This window comes from Astatotilapia calliptera, chromosome 19 (genome assembly GCF_964374335.1).
Source record: "Astatotilapia calliptera chromosome 19, fAstCal68.1, whole genome shotgun sequence".
In the NCBI taxonomy this organism is placed as follows: Eukaryota; Metazoa; Chordata; class Actinopteri; order Cichliformes; family Cichlidae; genus Astatotilapia; species Astatotilapia calliptera.
In genome coordinates, this window is record NC_137440.1 from 26,722,689 (window position 1) to 26,745,057 (window position 22,369).

Here is a 22,369-nt window from a genome sequence, read left to right on the forward strand (position 1 = left end):
CGTGTTATTTCAATTGGCAAACGGTAACAGTACTTTTATGCTGAAATGCTACATTTACTCGAATTGTTTTGCGGGATGCTGAACCTAAAGCATGACTGTATTCATGCTCTGTGCCGGAAAATGTGATTATTTCTGCAGAGTACAGGTACAATAATTAAGAATACAAACAACAATTAAATGGTAGCTTTCTGTGTTTATAGTCTCTGTTAAGTTTTCAAACATAGAGGCAAACGACCATAGTTAGCTACTTTTGCTATACTTGGTGGAAGGTACGACCAGTGCTTGTCATAGAGATGTTATTAATCCAAAATTTTTACGTCAAATACCTCCAATTAGCATTCATGCTAATTATACATGCGTGGCCGTGACCGTAACTGTACGCTATCCTAAGGTGGGAAGTTGACAAACCTGCCTTTTGCTGTCTCTGTTTTGGACAATCCAAGTGTGTAATCACCGTTAATTAACACGTAATGCTAACAGCTAGCTTTTAAAAAAGCATCGCATATGATTCCGAATCTCCCAAAACATCGCTTCATGTCCGTTTTTGTTATTAATAAAATGGTCAGCAACGTGTTTACATGAATAGTTTACCCCTAGTATCTTTAGCTGGTCTCTGGGGTATTATTTTAGAAATAGTCGGTAAAGCAAAACAAATGTTAAGATTTGTTGTTAAAATTCCAGGTTAAATTATTTTAAAACCAAAAGCTGCAGGTTTAAACCTTTAAAGAGTGACAAGCATGTTTACCACCTTTAGTTGCAGGAGTACATGTAGCCACTAGATGTCACCGTCGGGCCTCTAATGAAACAACTCATGCCTCTCTGTTTTCAGATTTTCATGTGAAGATGTCTTCATTAGTGGACTATGAAGATTCAGAGTCAGAGGATGACTCGCTGGATCAGAGAGTAGAAGGAGCAACAGATTCTGCTCAAACAGAAGAAAACCAAGACACTAATATTGTCAAGGTTATACCTTACCCTGGAAGATTTGTGTCTGACCAGACAGTGTGGGAATATCAACAAAATATGGCAGAAACAAGCAGGTCTTCACTCCATCCTCACTCCCAGCCACAGAGCTTTACTAACTCGAAAAGAAGATGTGGAGGTGCAGCAGATTTTAGAAATACTGAAACATCTTTGAATTTGCCTGATAGTCAGAGGGAGATGGCATCCCCGCAGGCTCTTCCATGCATGCCACAAAGTTTAGGCAATGCTGCAAACTTGGCAAAAAGACAGCAAACTGTCCCATCTGGTGTCAGACCGTATATCCCTAAGAGGAAGAGACTTGCCACTTCAGAAGGAGTGGAGCTAAAGCACCCAGCAGAGCAAGTCCTAGGGAATCAGGCCAGAGAAAGTCAGATTCTCTCAGATGTGTCAGCAAGACTGAAGCCATATCTTGCTCAAACGCCCAGCATGACAGGGATACCCAGGAGGCTTCTGATGAGCCTGGGAGGCCACCAGGGCCCAGTCAACACAGTGCAGTGGTGTCCTTTGCCCCATGTCAGCCATCTGTTGCTGTCTGCCTCCATAGACAAGACTTTCAAGGTAAAGAAAGCTACATTTGTTTTATAAATGATGTACAATAGTGAAGCTGTGGAAATACATCAGTAGTGCTATGCTTTAAATAATGTAGACCTGATGTGTTGTTTTCTTTTATTTAAACTGTCTCATACAATTAAATTAATCATTATATTTCCCCACTTATCTTTCTGTAACAGAATAGAATTTCAGTAGAAATAGAATAAAATATGCTATTTACTCTTGGGATGCTCCAGGTCCAGTTATAGCTAACTGCTTCATAAACATTGAAACGTAGAAACTATGCAGGGTTCAACATAACAAATAACCCTGCAGCCTGGGGCCATTAAAAAAGTATGTCGGTCAAGTTGATTGGCTAGCTGCTGACACATTTGGACCAGTAATGTTGTTTCCACCAATTGATTTACCTGTGAACTGGCTGAAATGGACCCTCACTGACGAGCGTTTTTTTCTTACCATCAATATGATCACATTAAAGAGGCAGTAAAGATCACAATCTGTGCGGATAGCTTACATGTGAGAAAGGTGACCTGCTCCTAACCACAGCTGCATTAAGAAGAAGCTAAAATTTATGCAGATAAACTGATATTTAAATTTGTCAGGGGAGCTGTGGCAGCCATCCACCATCTCTCTTTGAAGCAACAAAACCTGCGGCATGCAAGTGCTAATTCAGGCTTTGGTTATATATTTTTTTCTGATATGAATTTATAATCTGAAGACACAAATCTACTAATACATTATGCGATATGCTTATACATTCAGCTAGCAGTATATAAGTGAATCAATAATTGGCTTTTGTTTGTGGGCACCATAAAAAGTCTGATCTGCTGGTCTGTTGGCCCAGTGGAGAAAAATGCTATGTTGACAGGTTTCAGCTTTCATGTGGATATATATCACTCATCCAAAAACAGTTGTTTAATCTGCCACGAGGGTACTGTGTCCATACCTCTACAGCAGAACTTACCCAGCATGCAAGCTGAAGCTGCGAGCGCTAAGACGATACTTGCTTACCTGACATGTAGTGTAATTGGAAGAGATACAGTGTCTGTCCTGCTGCCTCAATTTATAAATATACAATGTACCACTTTCTTTAGAATCATATCTGTCACTGTGTGTTGAATATATGTCAGGGCCCATGGGCCCTGTCTCTCCTTCCCGATTTATCTCACTGTTTGTATTCTACCTCCCTCTCCTTTTCTCTGGTTCACACCAGGAAAACACTCCATCATTTCCCTGTTGTAAAGGTCAAGCAATGCAGCTAACTGCCTGCTATCGACTAAATATGTCTGTCCCATCATAAAATCAAATACTGCCCCAATATCCTGTGAGGATTTTGAATAATTAACGATTTAAATATGAATGACTATATTTGCATAATCTTACAAGTGCAGCGGTATGGTAGCCACCTCTTCTGGCACCTGGAAAGGGTTGTTTGGAACAGATGGTGGAGACTAGCAGAGGAAGGGAGGAGAAGACCCGTTTGTTTGTATGCATGGATTATCTCTTCTTCTCTCAGGCTGTCTAACCAGGCGTTTTCTGTGAAACCAGTAAATAGAAGAAGTTCTCATACTTATCGTCGAGGACTGTGACAGCATTTTGAAATGTGGAATTTCAGCATCAGACAATGAAATGAAATAAGTATTTCATTATATTAGATTTGTTGACAAATTCAGGTACTTCCAGGATAATTATTTTTTTTATAGTAATTTGATTTTTCTATGTAGAGAAGAAAAATCTTTTTCCCAAAAATATTTGAATTATATTAAATTAAATTACATTACATTTAATATAATTTTAAAAACTCAGTGAAAAGAAGAATGATCAATAAAAAAGTCAATATCTGTACTTAAAAAAATTCTAATAGGAAATTCAATTTTGCATAGCAACAAAACCGGAGCTTCCATTACTCCCATTTAAAAATAGGGTTATTTTATATTTAGATGTTTTATATTTTTTCAGTGCAACTGATACAAATATAGTAACTCTGTGGCTATCTAACTGTATCCTGTGTAACCACTTCTGTAATATACAGATTGATGGATTAAGATTCAGGTCTTTTCCAAAGCAGTTGGTGTGATGTGGTGGTGATGGTGCAGAGCTCCACTGCTCCATATAAAACCAAATCGTCTGAATTTCACAAAGTTCTGCAAAAATCTATGAATCAGTCAATCTTCAAAGAAATGTTTTTTATTTGGTAAAAGTATCTGTAGTTTGAGATAACTACAAGATGGTACTGATTATTTCACCGCTTATTACATATTTAATTGAATATTCTGTACTTAAGATTTCAATTGATCAGTAAAGAAAGTAGTTGTCAGGAGTTCATCGATTGATCTGGTAATCATTCGGTTTAGGGCTGTAACCTTTCCAGAGTTCCACTTTACGATTATCATATTAAAAAAATCTAATCAAAACATATATAGAAAAACAAAAAAAAAGTAATCACAATTATACAAAATTGATTAGTGTGATTAATCTGTATCTTTGTTTACTGTGTGTTGTCTTTTTTTTTTGGCAAATTCAACTCGAAATGCAAGTGAAACCACTGTTTACACAATCAGTGGCAACATGATCAAATGTGTATTTAAGATATAATATTGAGATTTCATTTTAAGTTAGCTCAGAGTGACATTAAGTTCCAATTTACTGTAAACCTTTTAACAACACAATTAATAGGAATTTGTTGGTATGCTCACAAAACACACCCAACAACACACAACACAGCACAAAACACAAGTATATGAAATCAACCTATAAAGTAGTGCAAGTGTATTAGGGGACGGGGGTGTAGCAGATCACAGCAGGGCACAGTACATACTGCCAAACAAAAAATGGTGTATTTTGTCTACAGACAACTTCAGATTAGAAGAACCTGCTTTTTTTATTTGGGAAGTGTTAACTGCCAGAGAAACAGTAACGCTCCCTGGGGTGTCCTGGTGTTGAAAGTAACAGGAAAACTGTTGAAAAAGACACGTTGTTCATGCAGTTTCTATTTTCTTATTGCACATTATTATTTATCTTTTATAGTCTTTTATGGCTTTCAGCACTTTGACCACAGCTATTGTTTACTAGTCTGGTTTAATTCAGAGGAAGGACATAATGAATGAAATCCTAACATTCACCTCTCTGTACTCAAGTTCCTTCACTGACATGCTTTTGGTTCCTGACTTGTGTTGTTCAGTCCTGTCTGTCAGACTATTATTATTATTATTATCCCAGCCGGTTTGGAGCTGATGTCACCATGGCTACAGCAGGTGTAAAGCAGCCGTTTTATGTTGATAACACGAATACCAATTTAGTTTTAATTACCAAGAGTCATTTAGGAAGCAGATTACCCCAATGAGTCATTTGCAGGGATCCGCTCTGCATGTCTGTTAAGTGGCCGGTGAAATTAAAGGGGATGCAAATAAACAAGCACTCGTTTTCAGTGATGCACAAGTCTCGCTCGGTATTGGATTAATGCAACTGTGTGCAATGAATTGTTTTGTTATGCTGTATATCATCGCTGCTGTCATTCACAGAGCTGAAGCTGTGGCCCTTTGTCAGACTTGTTATGTAGAAGTATGTTTGGTTTAATACTCTTCAGCTTTTTGGTCAGTTTATATTGTTATCAGTTGCTTTTCTCTTAGATTTCCATGCTACCTTCAGATGGCAGTGTTTCCTTAAGTGGAAGATCATTCAGAAAATAGGCTTATAGTGTTGTACAGTGAATGGGAGTAATTCCTAACAGATGCATCATGTCCATATGGCGGCTAAGCTGTCATCACTGTTGGACAACATCTCCCACCCCATGCAGCAGACTGTGACAGCACTGAGCAGCTCCTTCAGTGGGAGACTGCGGCACCCACGGTGTGGGACGGAGAGATTTCGCAGGTCTTTCCTCCCCACTGCTGTCAGACTCCACAACAAAGACTTTAACTGAACAAGCACACACATCCACACATGTGCAATAACACTAAGTGCAATAATCTTTTCTGGCATCGTTGTATTTTTACTCAGTTGTATATAGCATTCGTATTCTATTTTTATCTTATTGTATATTTTTATTCTATTTTATTCTACTGTATATAGTATATTATTTTATTCTATTCTGTACAGCTGTGTACTGTATTTATTCTTATTGTATTCTAATTTTTGCGTCATAACTTTTGCACTGTCCACTTCCTGCTGTGACAAAACAAATTTCCCACGTGTGGGACTAATAAAGGTTATCTTATCTTATCTTATCTTATATTTAGTTTATTTCAATTAAAAACATGCCTCTGTTTCTCTCTCTCTCTGCTACTTTTCCCCCCACCCTGGAGGCATCTCTAGCATTCTGTTTGTCAGACTTCTGTCTGCTGGATTCAGATGTCGCTCTTCTCTGTCCATCTGTCTTCTTTGTGTCCTGTGGGAGCTGTGGTACACTACTTTTTACTGTGTTTCATGTGCTGCATAGAAGAGTCGTATTTAATAATGAAACACAGAGAGAAGCACAAAGGGATCTGCAGTGCTCCATAGATCTTAAAATTTCCTCTGTGGCCCTGGCAGTGCTTAGGAGCCCAAAAAATACTTCATCACCTCAGTGGGCACCAGTCCAGACCACCCACTGGATTTCAAGCTGGGCTTCAATGAGAACCTTTTTTCTTTCAGCATGTCTAGGAGAAAATCCTACTGGACCTTTTATGAAAGACATTTTATAATAGTGATTTTGCCAAGTGAACTTTTTGAAAGCCATCACTTTGACTGAAGACATCACTTGAGCAGTGTGGGTAATTACCACCTCCTTTATTTACACGCCACATTTTCACCATGATATCGTATTTCAAACCCGCAAGGTGTCACGGTGTGTAGTCATGACCACCATGACAAACAGGAGGCAGCTGGGAGCTTTTCTCTCCTGCTCTGTTTTTTATCAGAGTAAACTCTGAGAATACCAACACATTAAAGCCATTACAGCCCAGTGGGAATTGATTTATAGGCCCACTCAGAGGTAATTAGTTTGATTAATTCATTAGAAAGGCTGTTTCTCCCTTAAAATCCTACAGACAGACCCAATTTCTATGGATGTTTTTCCTAGTTTTTCCAGCTGATCATTTCATTTCATTACAATGGAAGAGAGGTGAAAGTGGCCTATATTAAATCTTTCTCAGGTTTGCGGAGACTTCACACAGAAAAAGAGTTTGAGTTCCAAAGGACACAGCACAGGCACACACAGAATATTTTAGGTTTGTAAAATTTGTCCAAACCTGCTGCTTTTGATTTTCATCAAGCTGCTTTAAAGCTTCGTCCAATTCAGACAAAAGTCAAACAAGTACAGTCAGTTAAAAAAGAAAAAAGAAACACTTGAGCATTGATGTACATATACCATAAACCCATGCTACATGTATTCCATGTATCCATTTGTAGTTATGCGCTCACAGTTCCATACTTATTTAATATTTGTTATATATATATACACACACACACATAAAAAAGAAAAGTAAAAAAACAACTTTTGGCTTATTTTATCATTTTCAATAACAGTAATAAAAATTTTCACCTTCACTTGGGGGCCCAAAAAATGAAAACAAATAAAGTTGTCTTCTGTATGAATATCCTTTTCCAGAGTGCAGTGATACTTCCAAAGCATTTGACTTATTTGATATTCAATAGTTTTTTTTATAGCTTTACAGTATATGTGCACATTTCCCCCTTCGTGGTAGTGATGGCATTCAAGTATTTGACTTCCACATTATTATTACTATTAAACTTAACTAATAGATTTTATTGTCACATAATACATAGCTTGGTTTTGAATTTCATAACTGAGCTAAACCGCTCTAGAATGATACACTGACAGGAAGTTAACTGAATATTTGTATAAACTTTTCTTTGAATGTCAATTTGATCCAATGACCTAGGCTTCCATCTCTTTGATGTGGAGGGAAAGCACTGCATGCCAAAACCTCTGATGTATTTCCTTGTTCTTTATGTCATCAGATCGCGTAAAAGATCCAGGGTTCTTTTGTGTATCTGTATATATGTGATCATTTAAAACAACCCCTTAAGACCAAGCACAACCTACTGATTATGGATTTTGAACTCTTAGAAATTCATGCAGTCAGTTCTTGGCCTTTGAGTCTTTATTCCTGGAATGTCTTAATCTTGTGCACAGTCAGTGAAAAAACAACAAAAAAGACTGCAGTCTGGATAAGTTTGTGAGTTTGGCGTGAATTGATGTGCCCATGTCTGGCAGGTGTGGGATGCAGCAGAGAGCGGGCGATGCCTCAGGGTTTACACCTGCCATTCGGGAGCTGTGCGCAACGCCTGTTGGACCCCCTGCGGGCGACACTTTCTCACTGGCTCATTTGACAACACGACTGTGATCACTGATGTGGAGACGGGTGAGCAGCAGCAGCATTTCTTTCTGTAGTTCTGAAGAACCAAATGTCAAATAACAAACCACTGGCTTTACTTTTTCAAGTATATCACTGTGATTTTTCCCCTGAACCAAACTCAACACGACATATAATTTTGGATGTTCCCATACACAGGCAGAACGACTGTGGTGTGTATATTACATTTACTTAATTGGCTTGAAGTATGAACCTTTGTTTGATTAGATATTTTTCTCCAACCACGTTGCTGATGTTGTGGGACAACAAAACGCCTGTGCAATTTCACTTCATGCACATTTATTGTTTCTCAAACTCTGATTTAAAGTCAGTGTAGTAATTTATGTGTGGAGTAAATTTAAATTGCCTTGAGCCTCCAGAATCTGTAATGAGCTCATTGTATGAATTGCAGAGCTACTTCTCTCTCTGTCTCTGACTCTCTCTCTATAGTCGTGACTCATTTCACGGACAACCTTTGAAATCTGAATTCCTCGAGCAAATGTCTCTGCAAAGATGTCTCCAAGCACAGCCAAGAAATGCTGCTTTCTTGCCTTTTAATATCAAAATAAAATAGCAGGTATTTTGTTTTAATGCCCAATTTATGCTTTAGCGGGAAATCTACGTCATAACTTAGACGTAACCACAAACCCCTCTGAACTCTACAACATAACCTGACCTGCACACCCTCAGAAATGCAACTACATGTTGGTTAGTGCTGCTGATAACTATTGTGGTGTACCAAAATCCACTTGGATTTAGGCACTCCAATTCATGTCAGCTCATTAAGTTACACATTTGGAACTTGAACACAGAATTTGGCTGGTGGTTGGTGGTTCGATCCCTGGCTGCGCCATCTGCATGCCTTGGGCAAGACACTAACCCTTAAGTTGCGATGCATCCATCGGACTTGAGTGCTATGGTATAGTAGAAGTGATACATATTACTAACAAAGTTGTGAATAATTTGCAAGAATAATACATTTACTTTAGTTAGTTTCCTGCAAATCAGCCTAAAAATCTACAGTGGGACTACATTCTCTGGCCACTACATTCTCTGGTATACCTGTTCAATGGTCTTTAACAAAATACATAATCAGCAAATTACATTGCAGTGCATTTAAGCATGTAAACAGCAAGATGACATGCTGAAATCTAAATTGAACATCATGCTGCTCTGAGCATTTTAGAAATGGCTGATCTACTGAGATTCTCCCACACAGCCATCTCTACAGGTTACAGAGAATGATCCAAAAAGAAAATAACCAGTAAGCCGCAGGTTGAAAATGCTTTGTTGATGCCAGAGTTCAGATGAGAATGGCCAAACTGCTTTGTGATTTTTTTGCACTTTGAGCCACTTTGTAGTAATTGAACATCAGTTAGGCGCCACAGTCTGCCTGAGTACTTGTGATCACAGTGTACCCATTTTCTGATAATGATATTGTGCCATGTCACAAAGCTCAAATCATCGGAAACTATTTTCTTGAGCGTAACTGCAAGGTCATTGTACTCAAATAGCCTCCGTGGTCGCCTGATCTCAATCCAACAGAGCACCTTTGTTATGTGGTGGAATGGGAGATTCACATCATGGATATGTCAGCAGTTTGACACTATCTTGTCAGGATGAACCAAAATCCCTGAGGACTGTTTCCAGCACCTTGCTCAATCTATGCCATGAAGAATTCATGCAGTTCAGCAAAGTTTACCTAATAAAGTAGACGTGAGTGTATATTGAATGCCTGTAGACTGTTTCATTCAGGTGGGAGGCAGATGTCTTAAATGAAAATCTAAAATAGAAGTCTATCTGTCTATCTTTTTATCTATCAATACAAGCATGGCAGTAAAGATGATAGTAAGTCATATATACAGTCTGCCACAGTAAGACTGCTTATTGAGCAATAAGAATAGTTACCATGAATGTTCTCAAATTCCTTGTATCTGAACAGAGAGAGAGAGAAAATTTCTTTGAAGCCCCCATGGCATCTGCATCCCTAGGGTCAACACATGGCAAATGATGACTTGCTGCCATTTTCACTTCCCCTCTAAGCTTGTCTGTCAATACTGTCAATAAAGCCTACGGATAATAGCTTGGGCAGCCCATTAAACACACAGACAGCTCCAGGAAGTGGATCAATAATGGATACATCACCACAGGAGCAGCTACCATGACCTTATACGGCAGGGGTGCCCAATCCCGGTCCTCGAGAGTTACCGTCCTGCAGCTTTTAGATGCATCCTTGTTCCCACACACCTGAATCAAATGAATGGCTTGTTATCAGGCCTTTGCCAAACATGATGGCATGCTGAAGAGGTAATCAAACCATTTGATTCAGCTGTGTTGGAGTAGGGATGCATCTAAAAGCTGCAGGATAGTAGCTCTCGAGGACTGGGATTGGGCAGCCCTGTTATACGGGATCGTCTCTAACCAAAACCATAAACAAACAAATGCTTTTGGTCATATGCAGCCAATAGCTTGATTGATCTTCATCCTTAAAATTGATATTTTAAGGATGAAGATCTGCATGAGAGCGCAATAAGGCTGCATTTCTATTGCAGCGTGTGATGAAGAAAATTCAATTTAGCTGAATATTAATGTGGGAGTTGGGAATTCCAGACCAGTTTCTGCACTACAGATGTGGTGGAGCTCAGACCAAGTCACGAACACTTTAAAGAAAATCATATTCTTGCAGTGAAAAGAGCACATGGAATAAGCTACATGCATAATTTCCCTCATAATATGTTAAACAGATTCCAACATGCATGGGGTTTGAGTTCTCTTCACATCAAATGCTTTTCTGAAATATATGGCACTCACAACTCACCGAGGTTTTAGCTTAGTTATTCTACCAGCACCCCCCTCACCATTCATGCAGCCTATATATCAATACTAGACTGGATGATGGGATACTCAGAAAGCTTGAGTGTTTGTGATGGCAGACTCTAATCATGATAAATGTGATCTTTATGCTCTTCACGGTAATGCAGATCCTCTTAGCTGTAACAGGAAAAGCAGTTGGAGCTTTTGTGTTCAATTGAGCTCTCTTTGCAGAGGTATACTCGTCCTTGAATAAACAGCGAGAGTCTTCATGGACATCTGACTCATCATTTCACCACTGCATATCTACCCTCAGTGCTGCACTAATCATTATGTTTGCGAAGAAAAGTAATTTCCTATGCCTGTGTGTTCAGAATAGTATGTGGACCCATTTTTCCTTGCAAACCTTTGCAGTTGTTTCTGTGTCCAGTTTAATTTGTAGAACCTTATACCCACTCCCAGCGGTCCAAGGGAAGCTGTCACAGCTGAATAGCAATAGCTTGGGGTGAAAACGATATAGGGAAGGCGAGTAGGTTAAGTGGCATAATGCTAAAAGAGAAACTGAGGAGAGGAATGTAAGATAAAGAGGACTTTTTAAAGTCAGAGAGGCTGAATAGTGGAATAAATTAATTAAGTATGGATGGCATTAGTGTGAAGCCCCAGCTTTTTTTACACACTCTAACGACCGTCTTCAGAAAAGCTGATCGTCTGATGACGGTGATGTAAAATATGTTCACCTATTTACATTCTCCCACAAGTTGATGTGTCATTTCATGCAAGAAAAAAGAAACAAAATTAGATCAGAGAAAAGCAATAATACACAATAGTTGTCTCTTGTAGTGACTTCCAGCTCAGTTTAGGTTTGCATTACCTTATTTGATAAACCCAGGTGAAAGGTTCAGTAATAGGTTGGTTGTGAGATGGAGTTTCACATTAGTGCCACGGGCAGGCTTTTTTTTTTTTGTTCCAGACTGAATTACAAGGCCAATAGTGCAAAACTAAATTATTGAGTCACACTGGGGATTGGAGTCTGGGGGTCATGCAACAGAAAATCTTTCTGGTTTTCAAAACACAGCTTAGATGCTGAAATTTCTTCTCCGGCCATGCAATCCATGTAACCCACACTGTCACGCTGGGTACATTTGAAAAAGTTAGATCAATGAATAAATGCACATTTTCATAAATAAGGAAAGAAAGGGACGAAGTAGTAGCTTGCACACGGGTTAACAAAAAGTCAGATTTTGTAGTCAGTGCTCTTATTTCTTTCATCATATATAAATAAATAGAGAGGCTTTTACAATATTACAGTATAAAAAAAGATCTTTCAGCATTCTTTCACACATTTTTATTCCACTGGAATATTTTCTTCAACATATTCAGTTCATTAGACTTCATTTGCACGTACCAAGAATTAACCACCACCATATTACTGTATAATCACAGGAGCCTCAAGCGTTGCACACCAAGAGGCAACGAATGCAAAAGCACACATCCGCAGTATTATTTCCTCTAAATGCCACCAGTATTTTGACCTACTTTGAAAGCTTCATTTTAGAGTAGCAACCTACTAGGTCAACACAGGCTTTATATAGTCCCCCCCCCCAAAGAAAATAAAACAAAAGAGCTTTCCTTCAAAAGACAAAGGATAAAGCCCACATCACAGCATTTCTAACTTACATTAACGCCCATGCACTAGTCAAGAAAAGTGAAGGACTTGGAGGCTTTGTATGAGCTTCCGTGGTGATGGCATTCAAAAGCAGCCAACACGGAGAGGGGAGCATTCCCAGCAATTCAGTGTGCAGTATTTTGCAGTTGCTCAATACTTCATTTCTTTCTATTATTGAGCTTCTTTCCTGCTATTCGAGATGATTTGCTTTGACCTACAGCGTTTAGTCATTTAACTTGTCACCAACATAACCTGACAGCTAAAAAAGAGAGGATAAAGCAAAGACATAGTATTAATTAAAAACAAGATCACAGAAACATATCCAGAGTTAAAATATCAAGGGAAAGATTGTTTCAAGCTGTTTCAAGGCCCATTAAGAAAAATAAGGATTATTTTGACCTGAAAAGCAGTGTAGGTAGAAAAAAGGTGGTGCAGAGAGTAAGCATAGTATGTCAGCTATGACATGAAATTTGTGAGAACAGTTTTTCCTACTTTCATTTAAACACTAGGTTTAAGTTTTGTTTTTGTCATTACTTCCAGTACTACGTCACAATGATTAACTAAGCAGTGGCTCACTTTAGCTTAAAGCCGTCTTGGTTAATGAAAGCTACTATGCAGTGTTGAAGGAAGTACATTAATTTTTTAAAATTAGGATTAAATTAATAAATCATGCACAGTTATTTAAGGATTTTGCTACCTTTTCTATCAAGTCCTAGGGTATGGTTGAAATGAAAAATATAAAAATAAAACAGTCAAAAATACCGCTTATTAAGTCTACATCCAAAGCATTTTTTCGGATGTGGCGTGTCAGACTGAATAATGTGTTTCCTAACCTCTGCACAAGTGCAAAGACAGCACCCATAATGAGGCAGACTCGCTGCTACTCTCTGCTCTGAAGGGCTCATCCCTGCTATCCCAGTCATCCCTAATGTCCTCTGCTCCAAGTCATCCACTGTTTGTCAGCACTACAGCACAATCACAGTTCTTTCAACAGAATAAACTATTGTGAGGGAGGGACAGATCACTGCTGTCCTCACGTATCTCCTCTCGCATGCCAGCTAATTAATCTTGCTTAATTAAAACATGATGAGGAGAATGTTTTCTCATTGTCTTGCTAAACACGAGTTTAAATCTCGATGACAGATCTTCTGAATATCGCTGTTGGTAAGCCAATTAAGCAGGAAGTATGAGCCTGATGAAACTGCCTGTTAAAACTTTGGATCAGACCAGTGCAGTCGTGAGTGAGTGAACTAGTCCCCCATTAAAAGGAGAGAAGGTCCATTTTTGGTGCAGTTTATTAGCTGTGAATCATTCCCCACTTCTAAAAAGTCTTGGTGGGAATATTGTGGAACAAGTCTATAATGAAGTATGTTTTTGTTGTGGGCTAACTGTCTAAGACTGTTTTAGATGTGGCCTTTGTTGTTTGTTCGATGAATTAATGAGAAGCCATTGAGCCCTGAGGTGCTCCACTTTGCATAGCCTTTGACAGAGTTGCTGGCTCATAGTCTTGTTTCATCGTTTTCCCAGGAAACTAATTTTTGGTTGCACCCTGTCAGGCTTAATTATATTTTAGCCCTTCGGTGTTTTTGTTTTATGTTTAAGTATGACATTTTTTAATTGACTGAGATAAAGCAGCCTCTAGCCAAAACAGTACTTTATACTCTGGTTTCTTTTCTCCACATCACATCTTTGTCAGTTTTATCTTTTTGTCTCGAGTGATGCTTAAATCCTCTAAGAAACTCATGTGTACAATGCCGCTGTCTGGAAATAGAGAGATAAAACTATCACTTAGGAAAGTTGTGCACTTTTGCAATATTTTCGATCGGTAGAAACTAGCAAGATTTTGTACTGAACACAAGAGTGCAGGTTGGCTGAAAATGAGCAAACAGTGCTGCAAGAAATAAACAGCTTGCATGGTACAGCACACTTATTTACATTTGATATTTACAACAACAAAAAAGTGTGCTATCCTGAGGATTAGCACTGCTCTTCAGCAGACAGAAATGATGCTACATTCACAATATTCAGGTCACATGGACAGAGTCTAGACACAGTGGAAGGATACACTGTAAACAACTTTCTTTATAAACAGGCTGTATATAAAAGACAGACTAAGTCTCCATGTCTAGATGTAAACGATATAGAAAAGCCTTGAAGGTGGATTCTTTCTAATGGTGAGTAGTTAACAGAAGTAATCTGACTTTATGGAAGTTTGTGAGAAAATGATCCCACTGCTCACTAGATTTATGATCTTAGTAAAAAACTTGAGTTTATGGTCTCAATTGGTAATTTTAAGTCTTGCTTAATGCAACATGATGTTCATGTTGTAAGTTAGGTTCTAATTCAGAGTAAACTATAGAGCAGGGTATAATTTAGGCATGCCTACCCTGTGATTGAAAAAAGGCTCCTGCTCGTGACACTAGGTTTCAATGCAAAAACCAGATCTGGAGCCTTCAAACCAGGAATCCACTAATCAATGGGGGACATCTTGTTGGCTTAGTCCATCTTTAATTTTAAAATATATGAACTCTACACATCTGTACAAGTATTTACATGTGGCAGCAAGCATATCTAAAATTAAAGTACATACATAGCATGTGTAACTTTTGACAGTGTGAAGTGATGAGGAAGGCTTATAGGATTTCCACAACCACCAAGCTTATCATCTTCAATTTCTGCATTTATTCTCATTTATTTAGAATGTTTCTTTAATCAGTCTTTGATTGTAGTTGTCATTTATTTTTACTAAATCTGTGTGTTACATTTATATCATGAAAGCAACTGAAATCTTTAGGATCCCATTATAAAGTAACAGAAATCGAAAACATTTTCTGAAAAATGCATTATCATAATTGGGCAGTTCTGACCATAATACATTTTTGTTAAGCAGTGGTAACAGGAAGATTCTTGGTTAAGGAGAATTAGGGAACACACTCTCCACGCTCTTGTGTGAGTTCGTATTAAACTTGTCCCTGCCTGGAAATCTTTTCTTTCCTTTACTCTTCCATCATTCCCCTGGCCCTACATTACACGCAGAGTTTAATGCTCACAAATGTAATGCATGTGTCAATGGAACTGAAACTGGATCCCCAAAATGTGCTCAATTAATAAACCAAAGAGAAGTATCTGGAAATGTTGCATGTGTGGGGTAATGCAGCTAAAATGTATGCTGGCTGTGTTTAGTTTGGCTTTGACAGCTGAGAAAGAAAATTCCTGCCATTTACCTTAATTCATATAGTCTCTTTATTTTTTGCTTGTTTTGGGACAATCAAGCAGAAAGTAAATAGTCTGTATTTACTCAGATTTATTGTTGAGCCTTTATTTATGTGTGTTTTTGATACCAGATTAATGATTAGTGATTAATCGTCCAGCCATCTTCTCAGTTTATCAGTGGATCTTTATGTCTGTGACATTTTAATGATAATGAATCAATTAAGCAATAATTCAGCAATTTTCAGTTTTTAGTTGAAGTGCTGATCTTGACATTTATAAATGTGGACGCAGTAAAGAACAGTAAAGTAGAAAAATAACAATATAACAATAACTATAATGATTAATTCAGTTAAAGAAATGTAGTTTATAATCAATCTTGACAAACCTGACACTTCTGCATTCACAAATTAGCAGCATGATGTTGTAAAGTATTCATAGTAAACATACACACACATACACAAACACAAGATTTCTGTCATGTCTTTTTAAAATCAGTCTTTTTTTTCTTTTGTAGGGCAGCCAACAGTGAAAGTGGACAACGAGTTTAAGGTGATGTGTGCGGCCGTGCATCCCAGCAACCCGGAGGTTTTCCTGTGTGGAGGTTACAGTTCAGCAGTCAAGGCGTGGGACTCTCGCAGCTGCAAGGTCAAATTTATTACCCTCCTTACAGTAGATTTATCATTTTAATTTTCTGTGGGGTTTTTTACCTTCAGAAATCTAAATGAATACAGTTCAAACACATCCTCTTTGTTCAATGCTGCTACACGCTCGGTTTCACATGAGTACAAACATACGAGTCTATATTTCACTTTGTGCAATGACCCTCTAGATAATGCTTCAGCATGCATAGGGAGAATGCAGGTTATATCACTAATTGTTCAAAGCAAATTTTAATTTAATCCTGGCTGCATAAATTATTCCTGTGAAGCTGCAACCTAATATTGCTATTAAGCTTAATGGACTGTTTTATATGATAATCCTATTCACTTCTTCAGAATGTGAATGCTCACATGAATGTTCACTTGGCGAACTGAATCGTTCCCCTGCATGGTTAGACTTAATGCACTGAAGATGTTTCTGCTAGCAGGTGTTAGTATGAGTTGTGGACAGAGAGCAATCCTTAGAAAATATGTTGTTAAGGCTGTATGGTTATGGCTGCCTGTGACTCTTAACAGTTAGCTGTTCCATTCAGGATCAAATTACCCATATTCGATAAAAAATTCAAGTCAGCCACCTATGTCATAATTTTGCTGATATCCAAATGGATTCAAGAAGCAGAAAGGATTTGTGAGACTGATCTGCCACATTATGTTACAGGCCACTCAATCAGCCAATTAAATCTTTATTTTGAACATAAAAGCGCCAAATAATATATCACATTGGAAAAAAAGTTGACTATTTCCCATTTAAAAATGAGCAGGAGGAAGCAAATGCTAATTAATTCATATCCCTATCTAGCTCATACACATATGCTATAATAAAAAAAAAAAAAAAAAAAAAAAAAAAAAAAAATATATATATATATATATATATATATATATATATATATATATATATAGCCAAATATAAAGTTAGAGGATGCTTTAAGCAGCAGGTAAAGGGTTAAAGGTTAAATTCTCAGTGCAGAGGAGCCGGTAGCCATCCACTGTGTAGCTTTTTAAAAATTTTTATTAATCATCAATAAATTGATACTTCAGGGTGTGCTTTATTGCAGATTGAAACCACAACATATATGTTCTCCATTGCTGGGCACTCTGTCATCATTTGACAGCAAGTCTTTACAGCTCAAGGACACGTGGAGCTGTTATCTTGCCTTTCCCCCTTAATGACAGAGGTCTAGATGTTCCTCTCCCCTGTTTATTTCTCTTCTTGGCTGAGTGCTTCTACGGGTCATCCGTGTATATGTATGTGTGTTACCAGGTGGTGAAAGTTTACCAAGCCGGCATCCAGCAGACCTTGGACATAGTCTTTCTGAGAGGCGGTGTGACTTTTATAACAAGCTCTGACTGCGTGAGCAGAGACTCTGCAGACCGCACCCTCATTGCCTGGGACTATGAGACCACAGCCAAAGTCTCCAACCAAATCTACCATGTAAGATATCTAAAGAAAAAAAAGTAGGTCTAATTACATGAGGTTTGGCTGGTATATGAAATTAAATTTATAATCTTAAGAGACTCATTTTTATTTTAACAGTTAAATTAAGTTAAAAAAATTGTTTAATAATTGTTTAATAACCTTTCTGCTTTTTTATACAGGATAACAGGATAATTCTGAACAGTTTTGAGTGTATATTCTCTTTACTCATCGGAATAGATTGAAAATGATGGTCAAAATAAAAAATATTACTACATATACACAGTGGATTGATCATAAACCTTTATACCATTGTACAAGCTTTTTTTTTAATCATTAATACACTAGTTAACATGGAGCTGACTTCACTATAAGTAGTAACAAGAAAAGGTCAAATAGTGAATTAATTTCCCTTCTCATTCTTCTTTTCATTTGGCCACCAGGAGCGTTACACGTGCCCGGGCCTGGCTCTCCACCCGCTGGAAGACTCCTTTGTTGCCCAGACCAATGGGAACTACATAGCAGTGTTCTCCTCCCAGCAGCCGTATAGAATGAACAAAAGGCGGCGGTTCGAAGGACACAAGGTCAGTATCGACTGGGGGTTACGCAGGCGTAATCCATACTGAATAGCACTGCAGTCAGATGTACACAGACACACACACACACAGAAATACAACTTCAGCAACATCCCACCCCACACAGCTTTAATTGCAACCTACATGCTTCATTGTCTTTACCAAGATTCATAGCAGTGTTTCCTCCCAAAAAAACAAACCCACCAAATACAATACAACAGTTCCACTGAGGGAGGCAACAGGAGCAGCATATGGCAGCACATTTGAAATATCACTGAAAAATGCAGCACTGCTAGTGTGGCATTTGGACTGTTGTTTACAATAATTGACAGGAAACAAATGGGTATCGCACATTCCAGGTCCATTTTTGCTTTTCTCTTTCTGGTACAGCGCTAAAAATCAACAAAAAAGAAACAACGTGGCAGAAAAGACCAATAAGACAGATGTTTCTTATAATTACCTTATAATAACCTTTGCGTTATTGTGATTATATTACTGAAAGCATTGGTAATTAGCCAGTTGCTAATTAGTTGCTATGATGACTAAAACACAGACATATCTATAATTTTTCTGCTCCTCCTACCATATTGGTAGGACACAATGATCACTTAATGGGTCTTCACCCAAATGGTGCACAAGGTTAAGCTCACGTTTGTTGTTTTACAGCCAATAGCCTGTGAATTTTGATGGATTGTGAGCCAGTTGTGCTACTACATCATTGATGACAAGGTTTTAATGCAGTCTTAACAGAAGCATTACATACTCTAACAAGAAGTTTAATACAATGAGCATGAACTGTAGTAACCCATTATTTTCCACAGGTGCAGTCTATAATTTGAAACCACTTGTTATGTAAAAATATGCACACTTGAGTCTTGGCTTTGTGCCATAAGAAATAACCAGTTGTATTACAGTAAAGTTTAGATGAAGAAGTAATGAGCTTTTATTCAGCTTAAAACACAAAGTCCAAAATTGACCAAAAAAAATACACAAAGCAGGGGTCTAGGAATCATCCAATGCAGAAAACAACAGCAGGATCTCACAAAAACACGGGGCAGAGACAGGACTATTTATAGAACAAGGACTATTTGGGGATTGGAAACAGGAGGGAAATGAGAGACAGGTGAAAGTAATCAAGCCAATCGGACAGAGTGGAAGTGAAGTCCAAAAAGTGACACGAAAGAAACGGAGCTATCGCAGCAAATCAACAGCCCTAAAATGCCTGCTGAACATGAATACAGGATTCAAACTAAACAAGGGAACACTGTAGGACATAAGCATAAAGAAAGAAAGATAGGACAAAGGAAGGAAGGACAATAAACTAGAAGTAGGGACTCAAGCTAAATAAAGTATAATGACTGAAAACTAAGGCAACTTAGCAGGGATCGGTAATGCATAAAAGGGGAATATGGTGCTTCCAGATAGTTCTTCAACATTTAGCCTATTTCCAGATTGGATTAAATTCATATTCACCTCAAAATTCTACAATTACCCCATAATGTCAAAGTGAAAAATAATTGCTTGAAATTATTGCATATTTAAAAAAAATAAATGGTAAATGGTAAATGGCCTGTACTTATATAGCGCTTTTCTAGTCCCTAAGGACCCCAAAGCGCTTTACACAACCTGTCATCCACCCATTCACGCACACATTCACACACTGGTGATGGCAAGCTACATTGTAGCCACAGCCACCCTGGGGCGCACTGACAGAGGCGAGGCTGCCGAACACTGGCGCCACCGGGCCCTCTGACCACCACCAGTAGGCAACGGGTGAAGTGTCTTGCCCAAGGACACAACGACCGAGACTGTCCGAGCCGGGGCTCGAACCGGCAACCTTCCGATTACAAGGCGAACTCCCAACTCTTGAGCCACGATCGCCACAAATAAAAATATAACATGTACATGAAAACAAAAATTGAGCTCAGGTGGGTTCCGTGTCCACTGATTATCTGTCAGATTTTTCTACAACTTCACTGGAGTCCACATATGGTAAAGTCAATTGATTGTTACTGTGGGGTATTATTGTTCGTCGCATTTCAACAAGGGTTTAACATGAAAAACTGTGGAACACATCTAGCGCTGCGAATGCTTTCTGTTTATTCCACGGCACCTGATGAGATTTATATTTCTGGGGGTTCTTTATGCAAAGTGACGACCTAAAGTGGGTTGGTGTGGATACAGACTTGCGTTTCATTCAAAATTTAAACAAGAAAATCACTAAGTAAGAAGATGAGCCCAACTTAAACATTAAAAGGTTAGAGTGTTATTCTGCTTCCTTCTGTAATCCTTTGTCAGTCAAGACTACACTTAAACTGTCTACACAAATCAAGAGTTGCCTCTGCAGTGTTTGTAGGTATAAATCAACAGTATGCAGACACCATCAGGGGGCCTGCACTCTGTCTGTAGATTTGTCCTCCCCTGGGACTTTCCCCAGTTATTTGTGACATTAAATGTAGGCAGGTAAAGGAGGATGAGAGCTGTTCTTTGATTTCCCTGTAACAATTGCTTTTTGTTCTGAAGGTTGAGCCAACATGATTCTGATTAGTTCTCTAAAATCTCCTCTGAGCCGCTATAAATGGATTGTAACATGTTTTTTGTTCTAGGTGGAGGGATATGCAATAAAGTGTGGCTTTTCTCTGGATGGAACTATCCTGGCCTCAGGGAGCTCCACTGGCTCCGCTCACTTCTATGATTATCACACAGCTCATATGCTTCACACCCTCCGTGCCCATAGCCAGCCCTGCCTTTGTGTGTCTCAGCATCCCGTCTTACCTACGACTGTGGCTACTTGTGACTGGGGCGGTGAGATCAAGGTCTGGCACTGACAACCAACTATGAACAAAGAGATTATAAACTTAAAACGTAGCTGGTTGGCCATGAGATGGAAGACTGTATTAAACAGAAACGTCATGTGCACATTTATCTTCAAGACTATAGCTTTCATAATCTCTTGGCAAAAGATAAGAAGAACTTGGCAAAAAATGCTGAAAGTCAGCAAATCTACTATCTACTGATTCATTTGGAAAACATTTTTTTACACTGACTATCTTGCAAAGCTTTCACATCATAATAAAAAAACTAACTCGATTACAGTCGCTATGGTGTCATCTCACTTTAAGCGTTTTATTCATATTTGTCCCATCTGTTCACATCCTGTAATCTTGGTGGTTGAAATGAAAACAGTTGAAGTTACACTGTATGAGATCAAAGGAAGCTTCTTTACAGTTAAGAGTTCAAAGAGTGAACTATTGTTATGGGTTTTATCTAAAGTGGAAAAGTAGTCTAGCTGCACATATGCCCACAAAAACACCCCAGTGCTTTTATAGTCCTGCCTTTCACCCCAAATACAGCAGGGGATTTCATCATCACCGTAGTCTTTAAGGTTTTGTCAAAATAAAAATAAAAACATCTCTCCGGGTGGTTTTTAATCAGAAGTGTTTTTCATTCCACATTCTGCATACACATCACTTTTCTTATTCCCTTTTCTTCTCTCTGGCTCTGATATGACATTTCCTTTCACACTGCATCAAAGAAAGACAACCAGAGAACTAAAAAAATATGCCATCATCTGTCAAAGCATTGCCAAGTTCTCCCAGAGTCCTGCCAGTCAACAGCAGAGCATTGAAGTGCAGAAGCTTGTGATCTTTATTCAGTATATATAGTAGAAACATCCTTATCCTTGTTTATAGGGAAAAATCTAATGTGTAAATAGTTTCCCCTGTTTTGTAACGCCTATGCTTATTTTACCTCAGTTAATGATACAGAAAGCATCATTGTAGTTGTCTTTAAAAGGCCCCTAAATGATTTTTAAAGCTGTTTTTTTAATTAATCTGCATCTACATACATAGTCCACCGTAAGAATAAGAAGAAAGAATGCCATCCTGTGGAAAAACATACTGTTCCCTTACTACTTCCATAGGAAATAAAGTAGAAGCCAGGTGCTGTTAATCAGATGAGTTAATGATCAGGAAGTGCGACCACCTCAGTAAAAGCCCAAGAGCTACTACTAAAAGTGACGTGGCAGCATGACGTCTGGCACAATGCTCTCTATAAAGATGGGACCAAAGTGGAGAAGTTTGGCTATAATGCAGAGCGCCATGTTTGGTGAAAACTAAAGAAAGCATATCAGCATGGTG

At 38.4% G+C, this 22,369-nt stretch overlaps 1 protein-coding gene across 1 annotated transcript; it reads left to right on the plus strand.

The window, feature by feature from the left end:
- The first annotated feature begins 6 nt into the window (after positions 1-6).
- wdr25 (WD repeat domain 25) lies at positions 7-21,661 on the plus strand. The gene is made up of 7 exons (XM_026152400.2): positions 7-145; positions 830-1,542; positions 7,754-7,901; positions 16,097-16,227; positions 17,503-17,673; positions 18,099-18,239; positions 20,837-21,661. The coding sequence occupies exons 2-7, from the start codon at positions 844-846 to the stop codon at positions 21,056-21,058; spliced, it is 1,512 nt and encodes a 503-aa protein (XP_026008185.1). The 5' UTR covers positions 7-145; positions 830-843; the 3' UTR covers positions 21,059-21,661.
- The last annotated feature ends 708 nt before the right edge of the window (positions 21,662-22,369 follow it).

Bases quoted from the DNA above. Each gene is read 5' to 3' on its own strand.
- wdr25 (XM_026152400.2), top strand. From the start codon at position 844: ATGTCTTCATTAGTGGACTATGAAGATTCAGAGTCAGAGGATGACTCG. The intron at 7,902-16,096 runs GTGAGCAGCAGC...TTTCTTTTGTAG, and splicing joins GATCACTGATGTGGAGACGG to GGCAGCCAACAGTGAAAGTG. The intron at 17,674-18,098 runs GTAAGATATCTA...TTTGGCCACCAG, and splicing joins TCTCCAACCAAATCTACCAT to GAGCGTTACACGTGCCCGGG.